This window comes from Chlorocebus sabaeus, chromosome 13 (assembly GCF_047675955.1).
Source record: "Chlorocebus sabaeus isolate Y175 chromosome 13, mChlSab1.0.hap1, whole genome shotgun sequence".
In the NCBI taxonomy this organism is placed as follows: domain Eukaryota; kingdom Metazoa; phylum Chordata; class Mammalia; order Primates; family Cercopithecidae; genus Chlorocebus; species Chlorocebus sabaeus.
This window is the reverse complement of record NC_132916.1, coordinates 23805403-23833380: the sequence shown is the minus strand read 5'-3', so window position 1 is coordinate 23833380 and position 27978 is coordinate 23805403. Positions and strand designations below refer to the sequence as shown.

Sequence of the window (27978 nt, the reverse complement as noted above, 5' to 3'; positions counted from 1 at the left end):
CAGGTAAAATAAGTCACAAAATCTCATATTTTATTACAATGCCATTGTTCTGTTTTTGAAGTCCTGGAAGAGGTAATAACAGAACCCCGGAACTCAGCCACTTCGCCCAGGTTAGACCCCTAGTCAGCAACGCCAGTGCTGAGGACAGGAGACCGAGCGCCGTGGGCCCCCGGCCAGAACCGGCAAGACGCTCTCGCGAGAGCTTTCCAACCGCCGTGAGCTCTCGTGAGCACTAGTTCTCTTCTATCTCAGCGCCCCCACAGGTCAGCACCTCCCCGCCGGCTCCCTCCGCTACCGCGGGCCGGAACTTTTGTCGATAGGAACGGGTTTGCACAGTTGAGTGTTGTCGGCCGGCGTGAAGGAGACTAGGGGGCCATCCTCTTCCTTTCGCCGTCGCCGCCGCGGAGCGGAGTCGAGCCGAGCTGATTTGATCGAGGAGCGCGGTTACCGGACGGGCTGGGTCTATGGTCGCTCCGCGGGCCGCTCCGCCGGCTGGTGCTTTTTTATCAGGGCAAGCTGTGTTCCATGGCAGGGAACTTTTGGCAGAGCTCCCACTAGTAAGTGATCTTCCGTCTTCTCACCTGGGGCTGGTTTTTGGGGGGCTGTGAGGACGGGGCCTGCGACTCCCTTGGGCCTGGATCCCGGCTCAGTTCCGAGTGCCGGGGTCCTCAGGGGAGACGGCAGCGGCCAGAAGCAAGATGCTCTTTTCTGAGGCGACTCCCCTCCCCGCCCCCAGCCCGTTTCGGGGAGGGAAGGATCTGTGAGGGGGAGGGGTGGGAGAGAGTTTAGTCTCCCAGGAAGGAACGTTTCAGAGTTTAATTTCGGATTTTTAGTTTAACTAGGCCGCGGGGGGTCGGATAGAGTGGGCACAGGTACGGGAAGTGTGACTCAGCTCAAGACTGTGAGGCTACCTGTTCAGGACAGTTGTGGCGTGCTTTTGCCTGGGATTTCTTCGGGTGATCGGCGTCGTGGTCTTTTGTCATTCACTGTCTATCTTGAGTGGATTTAATATTCTGAGGAGAGGAGAGAGTCTGGCTTGTTTCTGCCTAACCTCTTCTTGCCAATACTTTATGTCTAGATGGAGTTTTATATTGATAAGGTATAGGGCAGGTGCCCTCTAAATTTATCCATTTCATTAGCCTGTGCCTTATGTTTTGTTTTAAAGGCGTATTTTTCCAGTGATTTTGTTTACCTATTTCTTTAACCTTTTTCATGAATAAGTTCTTGTTTCTGTCAGTGACTATGTGAGAGCTAGAATAATATTAAAAACATTTATCCCTAAATACATTTGTTTAAGCAGGCAGGAAGGTGCGTGATGGGGTTAATTGAACATTGAGTAGGCTTTCCACTGTATAGTTGAAAGATGAACAGAACTTGACAAAGAAGGTATCTTAGTATAATTTTTTATGCTAAGAAAGCATTAGTAAGTAATTTAAATTTCGATTCTGTGAATAGGATCTGTTTCTGATGTTCATTTTTTAGCCCTTTGCAAGGAGAAAAAAGAAACAATGAACTCTGTAACCTATTTAAGGAAAAGCAGGTTTTCCTCTTGCTATAAAGTGATTCTGTGGAGATGACATGTTAAAGAGGCTTTACAACTGATCATATGTGTATGTGTGTGTGTATATATGTGTGTGTGTGTGTATTATATATATGTTGCATTGTTTTCACACACTGAAATATTACTTGGGCAAAATTAAAGTATCGAAAGTTTAGGTATTGGAGTTAGAGCTCCTGAAAAAAAAATTTAGGTAGTGGAGAAGAGAGAGTCTGATAAACTTTGAAAGAAGCTGAGAGAATTGACAAGTAGCTGACTGTTGATTTGTCAGTTTTTCAACTTAAAAGAAAGCTCCTACCTTTTTTCAATGGTGTTCTCATTATACTTTCATTTATTCATAGCATTATAAAAACATTTTTTCACTTTTCAAATATAAAATTATTACAAAGTTAAGTGTACTTCTTTGAAACTATTCTCCCAATTCAAATACTCCTAAAAGAAGGGATCACTTTGCCTTCCTCAGATCCCTTGAGCAGTCATAGAGTTTCTTATCTGGAAAAGGTAACAAGTATGGAAGACAAGACAATTCTGGAAAAACAAACGAAAAGATTATGAAAGGCCATTGTTTTAGCTGAATTTGGTGAAAGAGGGCAATTGACATTAAATATGCTATATTTCATGCTTCTAAGATGCATATTTTCACACTTTAACATCTTTGAAATGAGCATGGCAGTTTCTTTCATAGCATATGAAATAATGATGAATCCTAGATGTAATCTTAAATTTGATGAAATGCAGTATTTATAAATTTTTTTAGTTTATCCTGCATACAAAGCTCTGAGGAAAACTCATAAAATGTTTGTGAAATTTATGAAATTTATCTTTTTAAAAACAAAATGACTCTGTGGGGATGAAATTAATTAGCAAACTACAATGTAGTTGAAGTAGAACAAAACACAGTCTGTGACCAAAATGAACTAGAAGGGGACTAAGTATTTGCTGGGTTGATTGAATGCATTAATGAAGGAGTAACAAAAATAAAAACTACAAAACTAACTGTGGATACTTTATTGTGTGAAAAAGGAAACTGAAAATACAGTTACTTAATATCTATAAAATAACATCATAATATTACCATATATGGAATGTAACCAAAGCTTGAATGTATTAGAAAATCAATATCCTGAATAATTGAGAGATAATAGAAATATTCTATTTAATAATACTAAGAAGGAAACATGAAATAAGCCTAAAGAAACAGAAAGAAGATCTTAAAATAGATAACACTGATGCTAATATATTAAAAGGAAAAAAATTATAAAAGATCATTCTTAGAGTAAACAAAAACAGACGAAACTACTGCTAGTTAAATCAGGGGAAAAAGGAATGATACAAAAATACAAAATTAGGAATGAGAAAAGTAAACCCAAGGGTACTTTTGGGTTATCTCCAGGGTTTTAAATTTGAAAGCTAAAGCAAGTTAAGAATATTACCCAAGAGCTATGCCTTATTTCATGGGTAAATACTTTCCATCTTTCAAGAGAATCTCCTTTTGAAATTGTTCCATTTCATACAGAAAGAAGAAAAGCTTTCCTTTACAAAGCCATGATAACACTTACAGAAAAATCTAGCAAAGGGAACATTAAAAACAGTCTCACTTTTGAATACTGATGCAAACATTGTAAATGAATTATTACCAAATACAGTCTAACATTACATTGAAAGTATAAAACGTGACAGTGGATTTTATTATAGAAATATAGTCAATGAAGCAGTAAAGGTATTAAAAAACTAATGCAATTCAACATTTATCCTTGACTAAAGCTCTTACTAAAACAGAAACAGGATGCTTCCTTAACATGAAAAACATATCAAAGCATCAGCAGTGGTGAAACATTGGGATAATTAGGGTGCCTATTTAAGATTTTACCAATATACTAGTGAATACAATTGATACAAAGGAGATATAGAAAGAATGACAAAACAATGACAAAATTATCAATACGTGGAAATAAAATTAATGAGAAAACTCAGTTAATTGAGAAGTTATTAGAAATAATAAAGGTTTAATAAGGTGACCAGTTATAAAATACAAAAATAAAAGCTTTTTAAAAATGGATAGGGAAGTATAATTTACATTAGCAACAGAAAATATAAAATACAAAGGGAAAAATATAAAGAAATATACAGAACCTGTAGGAAGAAAACTTTAAAAGTCCATCGTGGCACATACAGATTTTAATAAAGTTTGAATTCTTGGTAAGATGTCATTTCTCCCTATATTGATCTTTAAATGTAATGCAATCACAAAATTTGAATGGATATTCTTTTTTAGGACTTGACATAATGCTTCTTAAGTTTGGGTCTTAGAATAATAATTGTGATAGAATGTCAGAAATTTTCAGGAGAATAGTAGCAAGGAAGTATTTTTCATACCAGATATTCATTACTTAACTTTCTGTTTTAAAATAGCACAACATATGAACAAGAAAAAAATAGGAAATTATAAAGAAGATCCAAGTATAATGATAGAATTATAAATCAGGAGATACCTTAGCGCATTTGGATAAGCATTTGACAAAATATTTAGCTGGATCCCAACTTTATACTTTGTACCAAAATAAATTCCAGATGGATCATAAATTGAAGGAAAAAAGCCCTTAAGGGTATTAGAAAATATGGGTGAACTGTTTTTTATCATTTTGAATCAGGAAAGACCTTGCTATGCCTGACAAACATGAAAGTAAAAGGTAGATTTAAGTAAGTGATTCAGATTTCTGTATTACAAATAATTAAATACTGAGAGATATTTAAACTTGGGAGAAATTTTGCACTTATTTGTCAAACAAGTGACTTATTATATATACTGTGCAAATTTTAGATGAGAAGAATCTCTTAATCATTAAAAAAATCGGTAATACCATTAGAAAAATGGTCATATTAGAATTAACATTGTACAAAAGAAGAACTGTATATGACCAATAAAGACATAGAAAGATGTTTAACCTCAAAAGTAAACTACAGGGAAAAGAAACAGTGACGTACTACTTTGCCTTTAAGTTGCAAAATATTTAAAAGTGGCAGTAACCCATAGGATTAATTTTTTTTTTTTTTTTTTTTTTTTGAGACAGAGTCTCTGTCCACCAGACTGGAGAGCAGTGGTATGATCTCAACTCACTGTAGCTTCCACCTCCCGGGTTCAAGCAATTCTCCTGTCTCAGCCTCCCGAGTAGCTGGGACTACAGGCACACGCCACCATGTCCAGCTAATTTTTGTAATGTTAGTAGAGACAGAGTTTCACCGTATTGGTCAGGCTGGTCTCAAACTCCTGACCTCAGGTGATCGGCCCACCTCGGCCTCCCAGAGTGCTGGAATTACGGGCATGAGCCACCGTGCCCGGCCAGGATTAAATATTGTAAGATTCACTCATGAACTGTTAATACAAATGGAAATTGGTATAATGTTTTTGGAGGGTAAACTGACAATAAATTACCAGCAACACTAATCCTACTTCTGGGAAGTTATTTGAAATATATTATTAATCAAATATGCAAGGAGAATTACAAAGATATTCATTAAGAAGCATATCATTCAGGAAATAGTAGCAAGGCAGTATTTTTTTATACCAGCTATTAATTACTTAATTTTCTGTGTTTTAAAATAGCACAGCATATGAACAAGAAAAAATAGGAAATTATAAAGAAGATCCAAGTATAATGATAGAATTATAAATCAGGAAATACCTCAGCACATTTGGATAAGCATTTGACAAAATTTTAGCTGGATCCCTACTTTGTACCAAGATAAATTCCAGATGGATCATAAATTGAAGGAAAAAAGCCCTTAAAGGTATTAGAAAATATGGGTGAAAAATGATAACCTATATTTCCATCAGTAGAGATTGGCTAAATAATGATCCATCCATAAAGCTGTATGAAAGACTGCTGAACAACAAGTTAATTGACATAAGACTTGGAATACATATTGAATGACAAACACAGGTTCAAGATCGTTTTTTCTTTGAGTCATGTCAATTTCATATCTCTGGTTAAAAATAGCACACTTGACTAGGCAAGAGGAGGCGGCTATCAGTGTAACACATTCTGAGGCAGTTTTTAATATAATTAGATTTGTGAAGTAAGGAAATTAAATGCCATAGTTACCCATGAACAGCTGAAAAACTATATACTTCCTCAAATCTAAGCCACCATCAATTGGTGCCAAATAATTCCACCGTTATCTTATATCACTAAGAAAGAATAAACATGCTGCCAATTAAAACACGAAGGCATCACAGATTGTAAGACATATCTTGATATCAGAGTCAGAATCAGTGAAATACAAGCTGGTAACAGACTAAGGAGGAAGAAGGAAAAGATTAGAGCAGAATTTTTTTCAGGACATATTTACATTTATTAGTGAGATAATTATTAGTCACATTTCAAGAAATGTGAGAAATAATTGTCTTTAAGGTTACGTTTTGCTCTTTGTACTTCTTAGAATATGAACGCTTGTTGATTTTCTGTAACATGTCTTTTCTAGTTTGCAATGGATTTTGGATAAACAAGATCTGTTGAAGGAGCGCCAAAAGGATTTAAAGTTTCTCTCAGAGGAAGAATATTGGAAGTTACAAATATTTTTTACAAATGGTAAACTTTTTAAAAAATTGTTTGAGATTGTATAGTTGGTTACCTCTGAATTAAAATGTTTTTGTGTGGTAATTTGTAAACTGTTTTAGTGCATACCTAACATTTTTATTTATACAGGTGCTCTTTTTACAACGTATTCATTTCTGTTTCTTTTTAGTGATCCAAATAAAGTTTTTTGTGTGAATTTTACATATTACAGGCACTTGAGACAATTTAGAAGTGTTACCTAATCTCCCTAAGGCTTTGGAATAATTATTAGACCCAGTTCAAGGTTGGCTAAAGCAAAGTACTTTGAGGATAAATGATTCTTTGGATTGGCATCCTGTAGTGGTCATTTCTCTTAGAACTTTGCTTTGAAGGGAAGAAGATTAGGGATATATCGTTACTCTGACATGTAGTAGGTTTGTCACATAATTTTTTTAACTTTCAGTTCACTATTTTGTAAACTTATCTCTCTGGTTTTGTTTTTTTTTGAGGATTCATTATGAATTTTTTTCTTTTTTTTTGGTGAGCCGTATAAAGCTAAGTGTGGTAATCTTAGCACTTTGGGAGGCAGAAGTGGGCGGATCACTTGAGGCCAGGAGTTAGATGAGCCTGGCCAACATGGTGAAATCCCCTCTTTACTAAAAATACAAAAATTAGCTGGACGTGGTACACAAGAATCACTTGAACCTGGGAGGTGGAGATCGTAGTGAGCCAAGATCGCACTACTGCATTCCAGCCTGGGCGACAGAATGAGACTCTGTCTCAAAACAACAAAAAAGTGGTAGTATTAACAAGTTTCATAGGTGTCTAATATTTTCTTTTTATATTTATTTTAAAGATAATATGAAAAGCATTTAAAATATTTAGAAGATAGAGGGGAAATACTTATTCAACTTCCTTAATGGATGATACTTTTTTGCTGTGGGGCAATTTCTGTTTTGTTATTGTTTTGTTGTTGTTTATGCATACCTATATATTTTCTTAACACATTTGCAAATCCTAATGTTAGACCACTGTGACTCACATAGAGCATGTGTAGGTTTTTTCCTTTGTTAAAAATGAACATAATTATGATTTAATCAATTGGAAGTTACTGTTCAATGTTAATATTATAATGATACCAGAAGATACATTTAAAATTTCATTATTTACCTTTTAGTTATCCAAGCATTAGGTGAACATCTTAAATTAAGACAACAAGTTATTGCCACTGCTACGGTATATTTCAAGAGATTCTATGCCAGGTAGGATTATTTTTATTTTATTTTATTTTATTTTATTTATTTGAACTCTTATCTAATGTTGATGAACCTTAGCACAGTGTAAATGAATCATGTGTCTGCCATAGAGTTATCTTGATTTTTTCCCAGTGTGTTTTCTATATGAATGATATTTAACTTTGTTTTATCATATTTTAGGTATTCTCTGAAAAGTATAGATCCTGTATTAATGGCTCCTACATGTGTGTTTTTGGCATCCAAAGTAGAGGTATAAAACAATTTTCTGTTCTTCATCAAAGTATAGTCAATGTATGTTGGTTAATCTGCCCCAGTTTTCACATTGCCTGTGTCAAATTAATAAATGGTAATGTATGCAAAATACTAAAATTGTACAAAATCAAAGAAATATATACATATCCTTATATATTCACTTAACAGACACATATAGCACTTACTGTGTACCAACTGACTTAATCTTCGTAACAAACTGGAATGCATACTAGTAGTATTCCCATTTTATAAATGAGGAAACTGAGACAGAGAGAGATGAAGAACTTGCTTAAGATTATACAGCTAGTAAGTGTCAGAGCCCATGTTTGAACCATGGGAGTCTCCTTAGCAATCCTGTGTTCTTAACTACTTTCCTCTGCTGCCTTTGAGACATTTATTGTTTGGCACTGAGTAGTATTCAGTAAGTACCACAGCTTGCCTACCATAACCTGAGAATGTCCCTTATGCTTCTCACCCATATGCTTATCTTCTCCTGTCTTCCCTCCCATCATCCTGATGATTGGCTGCCTACCAAGCCAGAAGGAAGGCAAGGATTAGGGGAAGCTATAGCTATATAGATTCTAACAAGTAAAAGTTGAGGTTGTGAGCGTAGAGAAATTAGGTGAGGGAGAGAAGATAGATAGGAACTTGCAGCAGAGACTGAATTTCTGTTCAATTTTTTTACTTTTGTAGTATTTTCGAAAAAGCTTAAAGTCCAGAAAATAATAGCAGATATTGGCTGTTTTTCATAAATAATTAATGTAGTCTTTGGTGGTGTGAAATCTTTGCATTAGGTTTCTATTTTTGGATAATGTCTTAGAGTTGTATTCTTAGAACTGTATTCTTGAATACTGAATGTGATTTTTACTTAGTAAGTTTATATTCCTTTTGGTACCTACCTTGATTTAGTTTTGTTTTAGCCATGATTTAAGAATATCCATGACATCTTTCCCAACTATTACCTAAATAATGATAATTGACTCTGTTAGAAATAATATTAAGACAAGCTTTCTAGAAGTTTATGTTTTCTAATTGTGAGTGGTAGTTTAAGAAGGCAGAATCAGCTTTGTTTTTGTTAAGTTCTTTAATGGAAAAGAAAGTTTATTAAAGGTCCTTATGGATTGAGTTTTCTGATTCTAATAATTCTAATACTATGTAATATTTGATTTTATTTAAATATTACTGTGTAATAATTTAATTTTAAGTCTCTTAAGCACAGGCAGTATGGAGGACCAAGACAAAAAATCTTTATAAACATTTAATCTTGTAGATTAATTTGAGGATTTTAATCTATCTTATTTGTTAAATATTGTTATTTGATTTACTGAGTAGAACTCTGTGATGTGATTTACCAAATGAAAGTTTTCCCTTTGAGTTTTGGATAAAGAATTATTCCTAGGCTGGGTGTAGTGGCTCACACCTGTAATCCCAGCACTTTGGGAGGCTGAGGCGGGCGGATCACCTGAGGTCAGGAGTTTGAGACCAGCCTAACCAACATGGCAAAACCCCCTCTCTACTAAAAATACAAAAATTAGCCGGATGTGGTGGCAGATGCCTGTAATCCCAGCTACTGGGGAGGCTGAAGCACGAGAATCGCTTGAACCCAGGAGGTAGAGGTTGCAGTGAGCCAAGACTGTGCCACTGTACCCAGCCTGGGCAACAGAGCAAGATTCCATCTGGAAAAAAAAAAAAAATTATTCCTGAGAAAGAGAATGTAGTCTTTCAGATTTGGTGGTAGCATTATTATTATTATTATTATTATTATTATTATTATTATTATTTATCTCTGTGACCAAATCTGTCTGTATTTTCTCTAGTTTTATGGAAATTGTGTAGAAATCTCATTTAAGAACATGTTTCAGGCTTTTACTTTTTCTTTTCAGTTACTATAGTTGGAGGTTTAAATGTAAAACAAATATGTTAATACACATACATTTCCCCTACACAGGATAAGGATGTAGGCTGAAGGTATTTAAATAGATTTTTAGTTTAGCTCCTTTTGTTGGATAAGAAACCAACTCTTGATTTTTTTATTTTAAAATGAAGTGAAGGCTTTAGGAATCTTAGGCAATAGATGAAATAGTATATATAAGGTGGATCATGATAAGTTTTAGTATTTTCACAATGGGGGTTATTCATTTGAAAGAGGAAACGGGAACTGACTTTGGAAGTCTATTAATTAAGGTTTATCTTATTCACAGATTCGACTGTTTTATCATAAAATGGCATGAAGTATCTGTTAGTACAGGTTGAATTGAATAGGAAACATACTTAGTATTCTTGCAATTAAGTATAGAATGTAAATAATCTTCTTGGAAACTAATTTAAGTCCTAAAACTGACACTATGACCTTAAGACTTGGTTTCTAATTTGGTACTTTTTATTGTTATTAAATTACAAAATTATTTTAAAATTTGTCTGAAGTTGTAGCAATTTGGGGGAAAGGTAATACAGGCAGACTATCCCTAATCTGAAAATCCTAAATGTTCCAAAATTTAAAACTTTTTGAGCACCAACATGACATTCAAAGGAATGCTCATTGGAACATTTTGGATTTCAGATTTTTAGATTAGGGATGCTTAACCAGTGTAATGCAAAATATTCCTAAATCAGAAAAATTTCTGATCCTAAGCATGTCAGATAAGCAGTAATCAACCTGTACATTTAGGGGTTTAAGTACTTCACGCCTCAAGTGGGTAGAAGGTGAACAGAATGTAAACAGGGGAGCAAGGAAATCCTGTTTTGAATAGAGTTCAGATACCCTTAGATTCATTGGGTTAACATGTACCTGCTTTTCTTTCTTTAGGAATTTGGAGTAGTTTCAAATACAAGATTGATTGCTGCTGCTACTTCTGTATGTAAGTGCAAAAAGTACATCTGCTTAAAGGATGTAATTCTAAAGAAAGCTCCAGATTACATAGATTTTTTTTTTTTTTTTTTTTAAGTTTATGAGACATATGAGAGATTGGTTGGCTTTATTAAATTTCCTGAGGATACCTTTATGTCTAGTGTATTTGGCAAAAAATCGAACTAAAAAAGGTTTTTTTAAAAAAAGTTATAAAGATAATACTTGTAATGTTAAAATTGATAGTAATAATCAATCCAAAAACATCCACTCAGTGGCTTTTTATCTTATAAGAGTAAACAAAAAAGTATGTTTTCTAGTTTTATTATATTGTTTTCTAATGACTATTATGTCATTCTTATGGGTGGATATTAATACCTATGTGCAAACCCGTTCCTGTGTTGTTGGGTTGTTATGAGGACCAAATGAGTTAATATTTATAAAGCTTTTAGAACAGTGCCTTGCCTAGTATGTTACTTTGCTGAGGCTGCTGTAACAAAATGCCACAGAATAGGTGGCTTAAACAACAGAAGTGTATTTTCTCACAGTTTTAGAGCGTAGAAATCCATGATCAAGGTGTCTGGTTATTCTCACATGGATCTTTCTCGGAGCACTCACATTCCTGGTTTGCCATCTTCTTCATGTGAGGACAATAGTCTTACAGAATTAGGCCCCACTCTTATGTCCTCATTTAATCTTTTTTTTTCTTTTCTTTTTGAGACGGAGCCTCGCTCTGTTGCCCAGGCTGGAGTACACTGGTGCCATCTTGGCTCACTTCAACTTCCGCCTCCCGGGTTCAAGTAACTCTCCTGCCTCAGCCTCCTGAGTAGCTGGGACTACAGGCATGTGCCACCATGCCCAGCTCATTTTTGTATTTTTTAGTAGAGACGGGTTTCACCATGTTGGCCAGACTAGTCTCGAGCTCCTGACGTCGTGATCCACTAGCCTCAGCCTCCCAAAGTGCTGGGATTACAGGTGTGAGCCACTGCGTCCAGCCTGTCCTCATTTAATCTTATCCCTTTAAAGGCCCTCTCTCCAAATACAGTCACATTCTGAGGTACTAGGAGTTAGGGCTTCAACGTATGAATTTTGGAGGGGGACATATATTGGTCCACAATACTCAGTAAAGTTTAGGGGCTATCATCATCATCATCTTCAACGACAACGCCATCATTATCACTGGAAACCACTGTACCAGTGCAGTGGCATTGGTACTAAGATAAAATACAAGGAATTTAAGGACAAAAAAAATAAGACAGAGACATAAAAATATTAATACAGAAGGAAATAAATAGTATAAGAGAATTACAGAGAATGCTGTGAATGTTTTCGGTGGGAAAAGGTTGCTTCATGAATCCAGAAAGGATTAAGTAGAACTTGGTGCAGAAAGTTGAACTGGGGAAATGCAGGAGATAGACAGTCTAAGAATATTGAATAGTTTAGTCAAATAGGGAAAGCTCATGAGTTAGATTAACTGTATGTTGAGTAAGGAAATAGTGGGGAAAAATCCTTACCTGACTAATATCAGCTAATAGAAGGCCTTCAATGCTAAATGAAGGAATCTGCACTTTGTTCTATTGACAGTAATGAAAGTTAGTTATTTGAGACGGAGTCTCGCTCAGCCACTCAGTCTGGAGTGCAGTGGCACGATCTTGGCTCACTGCAATCTCTGCCTCCCACGTTCAAGCGATTCTCCTGCCTTATCTTCCCTAGTAGCTGGGATTACAGGTGTGTGCCACTACGCCGGGCTAATTTTTGTATTTTTAGTAGAGATGGGGTTTCACCATTTTGGCCAGGCTGGTCTTAAACTTCTCACCTCAGGCCTCCCAAAGTGCTGAGATTACAGGTGTGAGCCACTGTGCCTGGCCAGTTTTATTTATTTTTACACATGTGGGTAATGCTAGCATTGTGCATTAGGAAGGTAAATCTGACAGAATTATGTAAGATGAATTGGAGGAGAGGGCAGGTAGAGTTAGACAAATTTTGAAGTTATTTATACCCCACAACATGGATGAACCTTGCAGACATTATGGTAAGTTAAATAAGCCAGTAACAAAAAGACATATTGTGTGATTACACTTATGTGGAATACTTAAGAGTAGTCAAATTAATAGAGATAGAAAGTAGAATGATAGGGCTGGAGGAAGGGTGGTATAGGGAGTGATTGTTTAATGGGCACAGAGTTTCAGTTTTGCAAAAGTTTTGTGTATCTTAACACAATTTAAAAACAAAAACCTTCTGAAATACAGTGAAACTGCAAACTGTATTGAGTGCTGTCACTTACCACAGGGTGCTGTGAGAAATAAAACCTAACAAGTTTAAAGTGGAAAAAATAATTTTTAAGTTGCTGAAGTCATCCCAGTGAACACTAATGAAGGCTTAAACTAATATTGGCAGCCAACAAGAAGAACAAACGAGCCAGATTTGAGCAATAGAGTCAGCAGGACTTGTAAAAGGAAGGGATTTAAGAAGAGTCAGAAATGTATTTTGATATTTTTTGCCTGGGGATTGGGGAGCTGTAGGTGGTACTGAAAAAGAGAATAAGTGAGTTCTTAAAAGAATTAAATTTAATCTTTGACATTCTAACCATAAATATGTCAGTAGAACATCCTCTTAAAAATGTGAGGCCAGCAGTAGAAATTTGGAATTTGATAACATTTAAGAGTTGCACAGGCCAGGCATGGTGGTTCCTGCCTATAATCTGAACACTTTGGGAGGCTGGAGCAGGAGGATTGCTTTAGAACAGGAGTTCAAGACCAGCCTGGACAACATAGCAAGATTCCAACTCTGCAAAAAATTAAAGAAAAACTAACTGGGCATGGTGGTACACACCTGTGGTCCTAGCTACTCACCTGTAGTCCTGTCTACTCAACTAGGCTGAAGTGGGAGGGTTGCCTGAGCCCAGGAGTTCAAGGTTGCAGTAAGCTATGATTATGCCACTGCACTCCAGCCTGGGCAGTGGAGTAAGACTCTGTCTCTAAAAATAAAAATAAAAATAAAAGAGTTGCACAGTGTCTTATGCTGCATAAAAAAAGATATGAACCAAAGAAGAAAACAGATCTTTGAGAGAGAGCATAGTGTTATTAATGTGGGGGTAGAGGTAGAAGCCAGATTGCAAGAAATTAAGAAGTGAGTAGGTGCTGAGAAAGGAATAGTCTAACTATATTACAAATATATGAAACGACTTCAGTGAAAGGAATTGGGAGAAAGGTGTTGACATAAGTAGCTTTGGAAATGATTAGAGTGTAAGAGTAAAGGCAAAAGGAACTACACATAAGCACTGTACTCTAGTTGATAAAGTTGTTACCCATGGGTGTACAAGTTAACAATTCTGATAATGTTATACATGTATATGGGAATTAAACAATTACGTAAATCAATAGCAAATGTTTGAGAGCCAGGTTTCTCATTGTTGGAGTGGGAATTTACAGATAAACAAAGGGCTGGAAACAGCATGAACTCCTGTACCTTAATACAATATGGATGGTTACATATAGAAATACTTATAGATACGTGTATATAAATGGGTTAATATGTGTATTTCTTGGCTTTCTCAGCTGAAAGAGTCTATAAGCAATGACATCCCAGTAGCAGTGAGCTCACCTAGTACCCATGTCTCAGTTTCTAATACAATTCTCCAATAAAAGGTACCAGGGCTCCTTGAAGAAATGGCTGATTCTAGGACTGGGGCAAGAAATACACAAGATGGACCTGGACCATCTCATAATGCCAGTAATAAAGAAGTATTCAAAACAAACAAGAAAAACAAAAACCTACATTGATGAGGATATGTCAGAAGGATATAGGAGCCAACTAAGAGAGCTCCCACTGACCAAAACTGAAATAATTTGACCATCAAAATTTTAAAAATAGCATTGGGTAATAACTTAAAATATAAACTAAATATCCGTGAGTCCGTACTGATATAAATAAATGAAGGAGAAGAGACATGTCTTCCATGCTGAAGAATTCCAAATAATATATGTAGCTATCCTGCCCTCAAGTAGAGGGAGCATAACTCCCACTCATAAGGTGTTGGCTATACATGTTAACTTCCTGCTAGTGTGTACATATGGAAAGGGAGGAGAAAAGTAACTTTACAGTGGGGAAACCTGACAAATACTGCCTTAGCCAGGCAATCAAGGTCAATAGCAACAGTGATAAATCACATTAATACCATGTATCCTTGATGTGATATGATGAAGATGGTACTTTATCTCTGTGGTCTTCCTGTCAAAAACCCGTGTTCTCTAGTCTAATGAGAAAAACATCAGACAAATTCCAGTAGAGGAGCATTCGACAAAATACTTGACTGGTACTCCTAAAAACTGTCAAAGTCATCAAAAACAAGGAAAGGCTAGAAAACAGTCACAGCCAAACAGTCTAAGGAAATGTGACAAATAAATGTAATGTGGTATCCTAGATGAGACCCTAGGATAGAAAAAGGACATTGGTACAAACTAAGGAGATCTGAACAAAGTACAGAGTTTAGTTAATAATAACATTTCAATATTGGATCAGTAATTGTATCAAATGCACCATACTAACGTAAGATGTTAGTAGTAGGGGAAGCTGGGTGAAGGCATGTCTTAGTCCACTTGGGCTAATATGAGAAAGTACCATAGACTGGGTGGCTTTCACAACAGACATTTATTTCTCACAGTTCCGGAAGCTGGCAAGTCTATAACGGTGGGTATAAGAGAACTGTGCATGATCTCAGTTTTTGAGTCCACAAAAATAAAAGGCAGAGGAATATAATGAGGTAGAGTTTGTTTTGCTTTTTTCAAGGGAAGTTTGAGCATATCAGTATGTGATGGAAGATTTACTGAAGGAGGAAAGGTTAAAGATGAAAAAAAATAGTAGGAGTTATCAATTGAATAGATGATAACAAATGTATAAGTGGTAAAACAAACAATAGAGAGGAGGGAGGCATTTTTCTCCAAGTTGGAAGAAAAGGATTAAAAGATAGAAAAAAATGCAGAGCAGTTTTAGCGTGGAGTAACAGATATGTTGTGACAGTATCAGGTAAATATATTCTCAATAGAGGTGTTAGTGTCCAGCTCCAGGGGATGGGGATGTAGATTTGTTTTATATACAGAGGTAATTTTACTTTGTTGATTGTCTACCATTATATAAGAACCTGTTGTGCTGGTATACTTTACATCACAAGGATTTGTAAAACCCAGAAACCTTAATAGGTACGTCTTGATTTAAATAAAGGAGAGAAGAAAGGAAAGATTATAAATTTACTAATGTCAAGTTTAAATTTTTCTAGGTTTCAAATCCTGGCAGATATTACGCATCTAAATTAGCTGTAGGGCACTTAATTTGCAAAACAAATCTTTTTGAAAATATACTGCATAGAAGGAATGGAATTTCTTTTCTTTTTTTTTTGAGATGGAGTCTCACTCTGTCACCCAGGCCGAAGGGCAGTGGTGTGTTCTCAGCTCACTGTACCCTCCACCTCCCAGGTTCAAGGGATTCTCCTGCCTCGGCCTCCCAAGTAGCCGGGACTACAGGCGCATGCCACTACACTTGGCTAATTTTTGTATTTTTAGTAGAGATGGAGTTTCACCATGTTGGCCAGGCTGGTCTCGAACTCCTGACCTTAGGTGATCCACCTGCCTTGGCCTCCCAAAGTGCTGGGATTACAGGCATGAGCCACCGTGCCTGGCTAGAAATGGAATTTCTTTTAATTTCAGTGAGATCACTTGGGCTTTGTACAAATGGAAGCTGACACCAAACATTTTTTAGGACCTGTCAGTAAATACTTGGTTGAATTAAATGTGTCATAATGGCTTGAATACAATTTCTCAAATAGTACTTATATGTATATGCTCACACCATTTTAAAGAGATGGGGGATTGATGGTTAACATTGTTTTTTCATTTGTACTTTAGTGACTAACCAATAAAGTAATAGAATACTACTTCATGTGTTACTACTACTACTTTGAGTAACTTTATGTGTTACTCTAGAGTTTAAAAAAACTCTAGAGACCTTTGCACATATATTAATGCTTTTATTAAAATATATATTTTGATAAATACCTGGTCATTGTAAAAAGTTTAGAAAGTGCAGATCAGTAAAAAGTTCTTAAATCTCACAGATAACCACTGTTAACATTTTTTTGGTGTACTATCCTCCCAATATTTTATATGTATATTTTTTACCAACTGTATATATTGTAAACACATATGTAACCCCGTGTTCCTTCTAAGCGCAATCACTGGAAAACAGAAGAATACCATTCTATAACTAAAAAGATTTTAGAAATATAAAAGCCAGTGATTTTTTTTTCCTGATCTTTTTCTTTTTTAAACATCAGAACCCTTTCTCAAGGTAGTAAATATAAAATTGAAGCTGTGTAGGGTGTCATGCCACCTAGTCTTTCCCCTTCCCTGAAAATAAATAAAAATCTGGGTCCCTAAGTATTGCCAAGAATTCCTACTGAAAATAATTTTGTTCTACCCTCTAATATTCTGCTCTGTTAAAGGAATTTTGAGTTAATTCATTTCCCATTTTCTCAGTTTAAATTGTTTTTTGGTTTTTTTTCTGCAGTAAAAACTAGATTTTCATATGCCTTTCCAAAGGAATTTCCTTATAGGATGAATCATGTAAGTATATGGTATAAAATAGAACACTTATCAAAGCTATATATAAACTAGCTCTATACTATATTAGACTAAATTTAGTAGTTTCCTAGAAATGGCAGTTTCAAATATTACATAAATACAGACATTATTCTAAATTAAAGCTAAATAACTTTTACCATTTAAAAAAATACTTCATAGTAGTGATTATCAACCCTGGCTGCTCATTAAATCACCTTGGGAACTTGTAAATAATACTGATGTTGGATCCTTTCCAGAACAACAAAATCAGAATTTTCAGGCTTGGGGCTCCCAACATTGGTACTGTGTAAAAGCTCCCAGGTGATACTACTGTTCAGCTGGGATTAAAAACTAATGGAACAATATGAAATATAAGGTGAGTTTTCATTGACATTTTAATAGGTATGTCCTTTTTCCACCTTGCAAGGGATTTGTTTATTCTCTTTAAGTTACATTTTTTTAATTAAGTAGAAATAATTGTATTAGAAAGTATACTGGAAAATCTGATGGTTTTACAGGATATTTTAAATAAAAGTGAGTAATAAGAATGATTGTGAGAAGCTGGCTTTTCCTTACAAGGATTAAAATCTTTATAATCATAATTGCATGTATAATATAGTAATTTTTTATTGCAGATATTTATTTTAATATAAACTATGTTTATTGTCTGGATTTTAAAAACTTTTTAGTAAACATTTTTAATAATTACTATAATATCTGTAATTTATGTTAGATTAAGTGGATGGACTTATCTAATTCGGTTTCATATTAACATTTCATTGATAATCTTTGTTTTCAACAGATATTAGAATGTGAATTCTATCTTTTAGAACTAATGGTAAGTAAATCTTCTGTGATTAATAGATTAAAACATTTTTAAAATTTAATGAAGTTGGAAATTATTTAAATAAATTATTTTAGGGAGGTACATTTTAAAACCATCCACCTGATGTGTGATGGTGAAATCATGGTAGCCTATTTATATTAGCATCTAGAGTCTCTCTGATGCCTGTAAAATAATTTGTATATCCTACTTAGGGATGAGAAAATTTTTCTGTTCTATAGTAAGTAACTATAATGAAAGGATTACAAACGGACAAGTCAGGACATTAAACCACCGTAAATTATGTGCACAATTTGTGTGTGCGTGCAGTGTTATTTAAAGAGAGATTATGTCTTTGGCAGAATTCTGCTCCTCCAGTTGGGAATTATGGATTTATAGGCTAATAAGAGGTTTCAGTGTGTTGCAGATGTGACACTTTGAGTCTCTAAGGGAATGAATGGATGCTGACTGACTGCCAACCGATTTATCAAGGTATATTCCAGAGAGAGCACTGCCTTCACTATTATAGTAGAGTTTAGGGCTGTCATACTGCTTGCTTAAGAGAATAAAAGGGAAGCAAGCATGAGTTAGTGAAATTCACTTTGAAATACACAATTACAAATCAGTTGGGTAATGATAACATTTTTGTGTTGTAATAAATCTGTTTTTTATACATACACATTTTTTAAACTGTTTCTAGGATTGTTGCTTGATAGTGTATCATCCTTATAGACCTTTGCTCCAGTATGTGCAGGACATGGGCCAAGAAGACATGTTGCTTCCCCTTGCATGGTAATTAGAACAGAAGTTATTAATAGTGTAACGTGTTATTAGATAGGAAGGTTGACAATTAAATATGAAGTCCAGTATTTTTAAAGTCATTAAACTATTGCCCCAAGATATTTTATGTTGAGCAAAATACCACTTGTTGAATTTTAATAACTATAGTGGTATAAATGCCAAAATGAAAACAATCCTAAATTATCTGTTCCATAAGTATACCTATTAAAATTTAATTTTATACAAAACACAGACTGTTAACATAAAAATTAAGACTGAAGCTATCTTTAAAGTAATCAGAATACTTTTTGGTAGTATGCAACATACATATAAATTTACTGTATAATTTCTGTTTTTCTAATTTGATTTTTCAAAAATTAGAAAAATGTGTTTATAATTTGTTATGAGATTTTGAAATTTAAAATATATTTAGCTGTAATTTTATTCATTGATACGTGCTTATTTGTTATCACATTCATGTATCCATCCTTTTGCCTTGATGTTTTCACTTTTATAGCTGTGCTTCAGTAATATAAAAGGAAATAAATGTGTGCAAAGATGAGAAATCTGGCCCTCTCTGGAGGAAATGTACAACCAGATGAGGGAGTTCTGCTTTCAGTAATAATATGATTTACATTTCTATAGGAGGATAGTGAATGATACCTACAGAACGGATCTTTGCCTACTGTATCCTCCTTTCATGATAGCTTTAGGTATGTAAGCATGGTGTGCCTTTATTAGTTAAATTAGTTATAAACCTATTTAGGTCATCCTAAACTAAATTTCACCCTGTTGTACTTTGTGTTTTTATGTTCCATGAAGTAATAGACTAATCCTTGCATGTGAACTTTCAATAATATGAACTGCAACTGTCACAAATCAGGATTATTATTCCCCTACCCCCTTTTTTTGGTAAGTTTTTTTTTTGAAACCATTCAAAATAGTTTTAATCAGTGTCTGAATAGAACATATTTGTTTGTTTAGAGGGAAAAGTTCAGAATTAAGCCAGCTAATATTAGTTGTAGCATGTAAAATAATTGGGCCTTTCATATCTTGAGCCCAAACAAGTACTCAGAGGTTGCGTAAAGGAGCATCTGTGGTCCATAATGCTTGGCTGAAGGAAGAAGTTAGATACATTCATTCTACTGTCTGTGGAAAGCAGTGCTGTAATGGGTGGAGTCAGATAGTCCTAGGCTTAAACTTTACTTCCTTTACAATTGTGGGAAAATTATCTGACCTTTCCATGTTTGTTTCCTTAATTGTAAAATGGAGAGAATACTAGTAATTCCACTGAGTCATTTGAAGAATTAAATGAGATAGCTCGTACAGCACCAAATAATGCCTGTTATATATTGGGCACTTGTTAATTTTGTTCCTTTTCCTTCTGTTGATTTTTTTTTTTTTTTTTTTTTTTGAGATGGAGTCTCGCTCTGTCTCCCAGGCTGGAGTGCAGTGGTGTGATCTCAGCTCACTGCAACCTCTGCCTCCTGGATTCAAGCGATTCTTCTGCTTCAGCCTCCTGAGTAGCTACAGGAGGATTATAGGTATGCACCACCATACCTGGCTAATTTTTGTATTTTTAGTAGAGATGAGGTTTCACCATGTTGGCCAGGCTGGTCTTGAATTCCTGACCTCAGGTGATCCACCCTCCTTGGCCTCTCAAAATGCTGGGATTACAGGCATGAGCCACCGTGCCCAGCCCCTTCTATTGATTTTTATAACTCCATCCTCTTGATTTTCCCCTCTTATTTTCCATTGGTTTGTCTTTGTTCAGTTGTTAATTATTCCTTAAATGTTGATGTTTCTTGGCCTTCTTACATCAGGGCTGACAAATAGGTTATACTTACACTTCTGTATTACTGGCAGCTCCCTGAAAGGACTGGATTTGAAAGGATTTTTGAAGTGGTGTCTGGGTTCGGCGGGTACGAATACTGGGATCTCTATAGGTAGGAAGGAAGGGATAACAACATGTGTCACCTTTTTGCCATCCCTGCAGTTTTCTTCTTGGGTACTTTCCATGAGATTCATGGATTCTACTATCACTTATGTGCTGAAACATTTAAATTTATTTAGCCAAGATCTTGCCACTTTTCAGTTCTTTATATCCATCTTCCTTTTACATAGCTCCACTTGGCATCCCAGCAGCACCTCAGCCTCATGATGAGGATTGAGCTCATCACTTTGCCCCAAAATATGTTCTTCCTTTTAATGTCTTTGCCAGCGTGGTGAATAGCACGAGTTATATACCTTAGTTGAAAACCCAGCAGTTAGACCCTTTCATCTCCCTCAATACCCACATGTAGTTGTTTACCAATACATTTTGTGCCTTCATCTCGATTGTTCCTTCTGTAATCTCATAGTCATCTCATTTCTATCCATGTTACCACAGCAGTCTCCTAACTGGCTTATTAGCCTACAGCACTCCCACCCTCAGAGAGCCTATCTATCCTCCAAACTGTTGAGTGAAGCTAGTGGTTTCACCTGGGGATAATTTTGCCCTGAGGGGACATTTGGCAATGTTTGGTTTTAGTTGTCATAACTAGGGTAGGGTGCTACTGGCATCTAGTGCGTAGAAGCCAGGGATGCTGCCAAGCATCTTGTAGTATTCAAGACAGTATCAGAGAATTGTTCAACCTAAGATGTCAGTAGTGCCAAGATTGAGAAACCTGGAGCCATCCGAATTCATCTCTCAATTGATATACATACTATTCTCTTCTCCCACTCTTATTTTTTTGTTGTTAAGACTTGGCTTAGATATCTCCTCTTCAGTGACCCTCCCCCACCCTTTCGGCATCACCTCAGTCTGGGTTTAGGATGCTTTCTCAATCTCCAGTGTACTCTATGCATGCCCATGTTAATAGCATTGTCCACTGTATTTTAATTTCCTGTTTTTATCATTTCAGTCCTTTAGTTTTTTAACCCCTTCTTGACTTAAGCCCTACTCATAGCTTTGCTTGACTTAGGGCAACCAGTGTGTCAGTTCACATTTGAGTTGCTATTTGCCTAGAATGTCATCCTTAGCAAAGACATATGGATAACCAGACCAAGGAGTATAACTTAAGCTGGGGTCGGTTCAGGATATCCAGGCTGCTCAGTAGAAATTGTTTTAGGCAAAGTTGTGATGTAGATTGTTCTCTTTTGTTAGTTTATATTGTATATAACATATATAACTAATTTTGTATACAGTATATTACATTTTTTTCTAACCTTTATTTGATTACAACACTGAATTCTGTAAGGATGTGCCCAGCTTTCACATTACTTGATCATATGCTAATAATGAAAAGGAAGAAAAAAGGTGAGGCAACACTGCTTTTAACTGAAATGTGGAAATATAGTCAACATTGTTAAAACCTAGTGTATTAATTGACATTTTTGTTTGTTTTGTCACACTGACTTCTGGGTGCAGTTTAACTGCTGCTTTGTACACTACTCAGGGATAACTTCCCTTTTCCATTCTCCTCATTGAATGTTTTTCCTCTTTAACTTGCCTGACTCTCAAGGCAACTGCACCGTGACTAGCACGCAGCGAGGACCAGATGTCAAGAACTTGATGTAATTACTCTAGTAATTTTTTCTCTCTCGGATTACATTGTTGAGGTGGTCAGTGGTAACTCTCCTATGTAGCTGTTTAATTTTTTTTAAAAAGTGTTGGAAAATACACAGGAAATTTTTTAGTGAAAAATCTTTGTTAGATCATATTCTGTGTTTGCAGTTAAACATGGATAGTTGTCTTTCATTTTCATTTCAGCTTGCCTACATGTAGCCTGTGTTGTACAGCAGAAAGATGCCAGGCAATGGTTTGCTGAGCTTTCTGTGGATATGGAAAAGGTATTCTGTAAAATTCCCTTAGTTGTATGTAAACTTGAATGTTTAAAAATTAATGTCATATGTACTTATTATCATGAGCCTAAAATCTTATGATGTCCACCAGGCTAAGAAGATTATTGGTTACAAATTATTAAGAAACATGGGCTGGGTATGGTGGTTCATGCCTGTAATCCCAGCACTTTGGGAGGCCTAGGTGGGCGGATCACCTGAGGTCAGGAGTTCAAGATTAGCCTGACCAATATGGTGAAACCCCATTTCTACTAAAAATACAAAAATTAGCCAGGTGTGGTGGCATGCACCTGTACTCCCAGCTACTCGGGAGGCTAAGACAGAATTGCTTGAACCTGGGAGGCGGAGGTTGCAGTAAGCTTAGATCATGCCACTGCATGCCAGCCTGGGCAACAAAGCAAGACTCCGTCTTAAAAAAACAAAACAAAACAAAAAAAAACGTTTGGTAGGAAGAGTTAATACTGATTATTTAAGCTATGTATCTCTTTTCAGTTTAGGATTAAACAGAATGGTAAACTTTTGGTTTGATTGGTTGCAAAGTAGCCTCTAATTCCCAGGATTATTTTAAAAGCTCCCTGGTAACCACTGAATACTACTGTGAACTTCTGTAACATAGCCTATCTCCTGGCAAAGTGACTTTTGCTGTGTTTCTAGCTTTTGTGCTCAAGTGTTAGATGCATTAAAATTAATCCTAAGGTTAGGTTCTACTCAGGTGGGAAGAAACGGCTAATTTGGAAACTAGTTATTTCAAATTTGTAGCTGCCAGTTTTTGAACACCTTAATATATGTGTAGTTAACAGAGAATCAAAACATCTTTTGTGCACTACCCCCCCCATTAAGTTGTTTAAAATAATTTATACTAGAGGAGTGTGCTCTATAATGGTATATTCCCTCATGATTAGAACCTTTATTAGTATGTTTCAGTTTAAAAGATATCAAGAGATGGAAGGAAATCAACTGCAGAGATAGATAAGAATGGACAATGCACACATGCTGAAAAATGAGAGGCTAGAAGGAAAATCCTAAACAGCATTGTGGTGAAAAATACCGCTTTCAAATTTATCAGGATTTAAGGACAGAGACTACTCTTTTCTGAGGGTTGTGTAGTAAGTGATGCGCGCTCTTTATATAATAAATGTTGCTTGTTTTTGCCACTGAGAACTTCTCAAATATTTTCTTCTAGATTTTGGAAATAATCAGGGTTATTTTAAAACTATATGAGCAGTGGAAGAATTTCGATGAGAGAAAAGAGATGGCAACCATTCTTAGTAAGATGCCGAAACCAAAACCACCTCCAAACAGGTACTTTGTAGACTTTAATTATTGATGTCATTTAATTATATATCATACTTACCATATTTTTCTTAGATTATGTTGTTTTGTAGTTTTTAAAACATTTCTTCCAAAACTTCATGATCCATGTTAATTTAATTTTTTAAATTTGTGATTTGATTGAAAATGTCTCATTTAAAAAAAAATCGCTAATCTGATTAGTAACTTTTCCTAATGCAGTGAAGGTATATTACAGGTATCTCTCAACATATGATCATATACCATAAATTTAAAGCTGACAGAATTAGGCAAGTTCATCCGAAATTCAGGGCAGAATTCAGAACTATAGTAGTTTCATGTCAGTTTGACTCTGTGCCATCTTTTTTTTTTTTTTCCCACTGCCAGCTATTGTCCTGTTTTATAAATTTCAGTAGCAATTTTCAAAAATTTCAGTGAATGATCTGATATTGTAAAGATAAAGAATTTTGGTTTTAAAGTGACCCTAAGATCCACAGCACATAAGAATATATTTTTGCTAATAATGAATTACCTGTGCTAAGAGGGTTTTTGTTGTTGTTATTGGGGTGTGTGTGTGTGTGTGTGTGTGTTTTAAGTAAGATCTATTCATTTAGTTCAGTGGTTCTCCGCCCTTACTGTGTATCAGTTCATTTGGGGCAGGGAGAAAAAGTCAGAAGGGAAATAAAGAAATGCCATCCATTTTAATTGTTTCTTTAGAAAAATGATTGTTATATAATAAGATAGATTTATGGATTGCTACTGATAAGTTAATGTTACAATTTGGAAAAAGTTAATACTTTATTCAAGGAGCTGTTTAAGGCAGTCATTCAAACAGCTACCTTTGGATGCATTTTTTGCAGAAATTCCCTGAGTGATTCTCCACTAGTGGCAGGGCCTGAAGCTGCAAGATGATGGTGGACAAGATAAGGCAATAATCCTATTGCCAAAGTTACTGGTATTTTCAGTTTTAGTTATTTTTAAGTATTCAGCATTTTTATTTTAAGTATTCAGCATTTTCTAGGAAATTACCATATTTCTTGCTGACTTATAAAGGTTTGCTATATTTATGTATGATTTTATTGTGCCTTTGAACAACAGTTTTGATTTTTTGGTTTTTTTTTTGAAGAACACTTCTTGTTTTTCATAAATAGTAGGAATAGGATTTTATATGTAAGACTTAATTTTATAGGAAATTTGTTTAGAAGAAGCTGTAATCTCTATGTTGAGTGATACCTGTAATAACAATGAAATCCCATACCCTAGTTTAAAGTTTTTGAGTATATATGGACACTAACTTCCAGAATGCTTGTTATGTGTGAGGGCACAAAGTTATGTAAGAATAAAAACATAAAACCAAATGTTAGTCTTCTGGATTTTAATTTTTCACATGTCTTATAATGAGGAATGTCTTTGTTTTATATAGCTGTGCCACAGAATAATGAATTTAAAAGTCAGTAGGCTTATCAGGGTGTAAAAATGGATCTTTTAATTGGTATAAAATCTCTTTCTTCCCCATTTGAACAGTGAAGGAGAGCAGGGTCCAAATGGAAGTCAGAACTCTAGCTACAGCCAATCTTAAAACATTCCGAAGAATTCCGTAGTGGACCACTTGGAAATAAACCATTGGACAGATTTCAGTAATGTCTTCAGTGGAACACAAATGAAAATGAATAGCTTGTTTCTGTCAAGCATATTGGAAAGTGATTTTATTTTTGCAAAATAAGTTTTTCTTTAATATGATTCTAGTACATAATTGATTAAAATCTCTTGATTATAAATGTTTGGAAAGGTTCTAAGGGGACCTACAGACAGACATACATAGACATTTCAAAATTAATAGCTTTTGATTAGTATAATATTTCTTAATTTGGATAATAAAAATTGTAGCTTTTTATTAAGCCAGGAAACATGAAGCATAATTTGTTTAAAATTCTCTTTGGTCGTTGAGGGACCAAAAAAGGACGTAAAATTTACAGTCAATATATGAGGGTTTTTTTCCCTCCATAAGTTTAACTTTAAAACTGTATTTAAGGAATCAAATCTTACAAAATCCTGGAAGATTTTGGTAATGATGTTGATAATTTCAGGGAAATTAATCAAGTACCTATATTGATTTAAAAGTATATTTTACTCAATAGTTTGAGGATCTTGCCATGGAAGATACTAGCCCAGCCTAGCAGAAAAGTGCAATATGTATAGCATACTTTGACATTTTAAACGTTATAGTCCATAACCATTTTGAAATGCTGGGCAAACTACATGAAGTTATTTATAATTAATTCACAGCTAATCAGGCATTTTGAAAGCTTAATTGGATTCAAAACCCATAATGTTGGAATTTGGTAAAATTTTAATGTTGATTTTTACTGTGAAAAGTTTTTTATAAGATATACACACCCTAGTTTAATGTTGTGTCTTGGTGTGGATTTACAAATTTACTACAGGTATTCTGAACCAGGAACACAATCAGGTTTCAGGCCAGTTTGATACTGGCTATCCTTAATTCTAATACAAGAGTAGGACATCATACTAAATGTTATGTCAGTGGGACTGTACTGTCTGTGGAACTTAGCAAATTAATCATTTTCTTCAGACTTGAAGGAGAGTAATAAATAAAATTTGGAGTCATAGGATATTGATGTACAATTTAAGGATTAAACATTTTTAATCAATTGTGGATGATGGCTTATTAAATTAAATGTTGACTTTCTAGTATAAAACTGCAAGAATAAAAGTAACTTCTCCAGCTGTATCGACTAGTGTCTTGAATTTATCTTTTTGAATTTGCCTGATGTTGTTTTTTGAGAATTAAAGCCTTTTATAGGTTGTCAAGGGGGTAATTTCAAATCATTTATAAACAGATTTTAATTAGAAAATATATTCCTGATGGAGAGTATCAGATGAGCTGGAAAGGGAGACTAAAGTCAAGACTGATGACATATATAGGTTTCCTAGGCTTAATAAGAAAAAAAGCTCTCCTCAGGTCTGAAGGAATTAATGTTGGGCTTAGGTAAGACCTATAGTCTTTTAAGTTTTTATTTTTAAAATTAATACCATGCCTCATAGTTTTGTTTTCAATCTCTTATTGTAGAAAATTTAAAACAACATACAGGAGTAAAGTAGTGTAAGGAACCTCCGTGTATCTATCATCCAGCTTCAGTAGTTATCAATTTATGACCAATTTCATTTCATCTAAACTTGCACCCACTTTCCCCAATTTGCCATCCCCCATCTTATTTTGAAGCAAATCCTAGATATCATATAATTTTATTCATAAATATTTCAGCATGTATTCCTAATAAATAATAGTTCTTTTAAAAAACTAAAAGTATTATTGTGCCTCAAAAAGAATTAGTAAAAATAATATCGGATTTTCAGTTATTTCACAAGTATAAAAATTGTCAAAGAGTTCTAGTCGGGATCTAAATAAGGATCACACATTACAATTAATTGACAAATCTTTTGTCTTTTTATTATTTTATTTTTATTTTTTTTTTTAGACGGAGTCTCTCTGTGTTACCCAGGCAGGAGTGCAGTGGTGCAATCTTGCTCACTGCAACCTCTGCCTCCTGGGTTCAAGTGATTCTCCTGCCTCAGCCTCCAGAGTAGCTGTGGCACGTGCCACCACCCCTGGCTGATTTTTTGTATTTTTATTAGAGACGGGGCTTTGCCATGTTAGCCTGGTTGGTCTGGAACTCGTGACCTTAAGTGATCTGTCCACTTCAGCCTCCCAAAGTGCTGAGATTACAGGTGTGCGCCACTGCACCCGGCCATGTCTTTTTAAATTCATGAATTCCTTCTCAGTCACATTTTTAAAATTTCTGTTTCTGGTTTGCTTGTCTATTAAGAGTCTCTCACCATCTGGATTTTGCTGATTGCATCCTTGACATGCCATTTATTGTGTTATTTTCTCCTCCATATTTTCTGTAAATTGGTGATTGAATCTACAGGCTTGATCAGATTCAGACTTGCTTGTTTGCTTGCTTCCTTTTTTCTGTCTTTTTTTTTTTTTTTGGTAGACCACTGTACAAATGAAGTAGTAGTTTTTAATCAGGAGACATAAAATGGCTGGGTTTCTCTATGATTTAATAGCCATTGATGATATGTATTGTTTTTAAAAATCAAATAGGTTGCATTGCCCAGTGTGATAGATACTAGCCACAC

General features: G+C 35.1%; 2 protein-coding genes across 5 annotated transcripts in view; one reads left to right on the top strand and one right to left on the bottom strand.

The window, feature by feature from the left end:
• The window catches only part of LOC103240688 (thiosulfate sulfurtransferase like domain containing 3), a 61536-nt gene that overhangs the window by 10594 nt on the left and 22964 nt on the right, over positions 1-27978 (bottom strand). The window contains exon 4 of one of the 3 annotated variants that reach the window (XM_038001088.2): positions 20518-20624. The exons of 1 other annotated variant lie outside the window; for it this stretch is intronic. In XM_038001088.2, the coding sequence (XP_037857016.2) occupies positions 20528-20624 (97 nt within the window). In that variant the 3' untranslated portion in view covers positions 20518-20527. Of the gene's footprint in view, positions 1-20517; positions 20625-26189; positions 27838-27978 lie in introns of those variants that run through there. One more of the 3 variants, XM_073022372.1, reaches the window with a different exon arrangement.
• On the top strand, positions 244-26566 carry CCNC (cyclin C). Of its 2 annotated transcripts, XM_038001087.2 has the most exons (13): positions 244-557; positions 6041-6147; positions 7292-7376; positions 7551-7620; positions 10429-10480; positions 17029-17084; positions 17884-17919; positions 18605-18696; positions 19330-19397; positions 22436-22515; positions 23708-23826; positions 24675-24769; positions 25339-26566. In XM_038001087.2, the coding sequence occupies exons 1-12, from the start codon at positions 526-528 to the stop codon at positions 24724-24726; spliced, it is 849 nt and encodes a 282-aa protein (XP_037857015.1). In that variant the 5' UTR covers positions 244-525; the 3' UTR covers positions 24727-24769; positions 25339-26566. The 2 variants fall into 2 exon arrangements, with proteins under 2 accessions (XP_037857015.1, XP_008005709.1); XM_008007518.3 differs by lacking the exon at positions 24675-24769 and having other exon boundaries at positions 249-557.

Bases quoted from the DNA above. Each gene is read 5' to 3' on its own strand.
- CCNC (XM_008007518.3), top strand. From the start codon at position 526: ATGGCAGGGAACTTTTGGCAGAGCTCCCACTA. The intron at 7,377-7,550 runs GTAGGATTATTT...ATCATATTTTAG, and splicing joins TTCAAGAGATTCTATGCCAG to GTATTCTCTGAAAAGTATAG. The intron at 17,085-17,883 runs GTAAGTATATGG...TGTTTTCAACAG, and splicing joins TTCCTTATAGGATGAATCAT to ATATTAGAATGTGAATTCTA.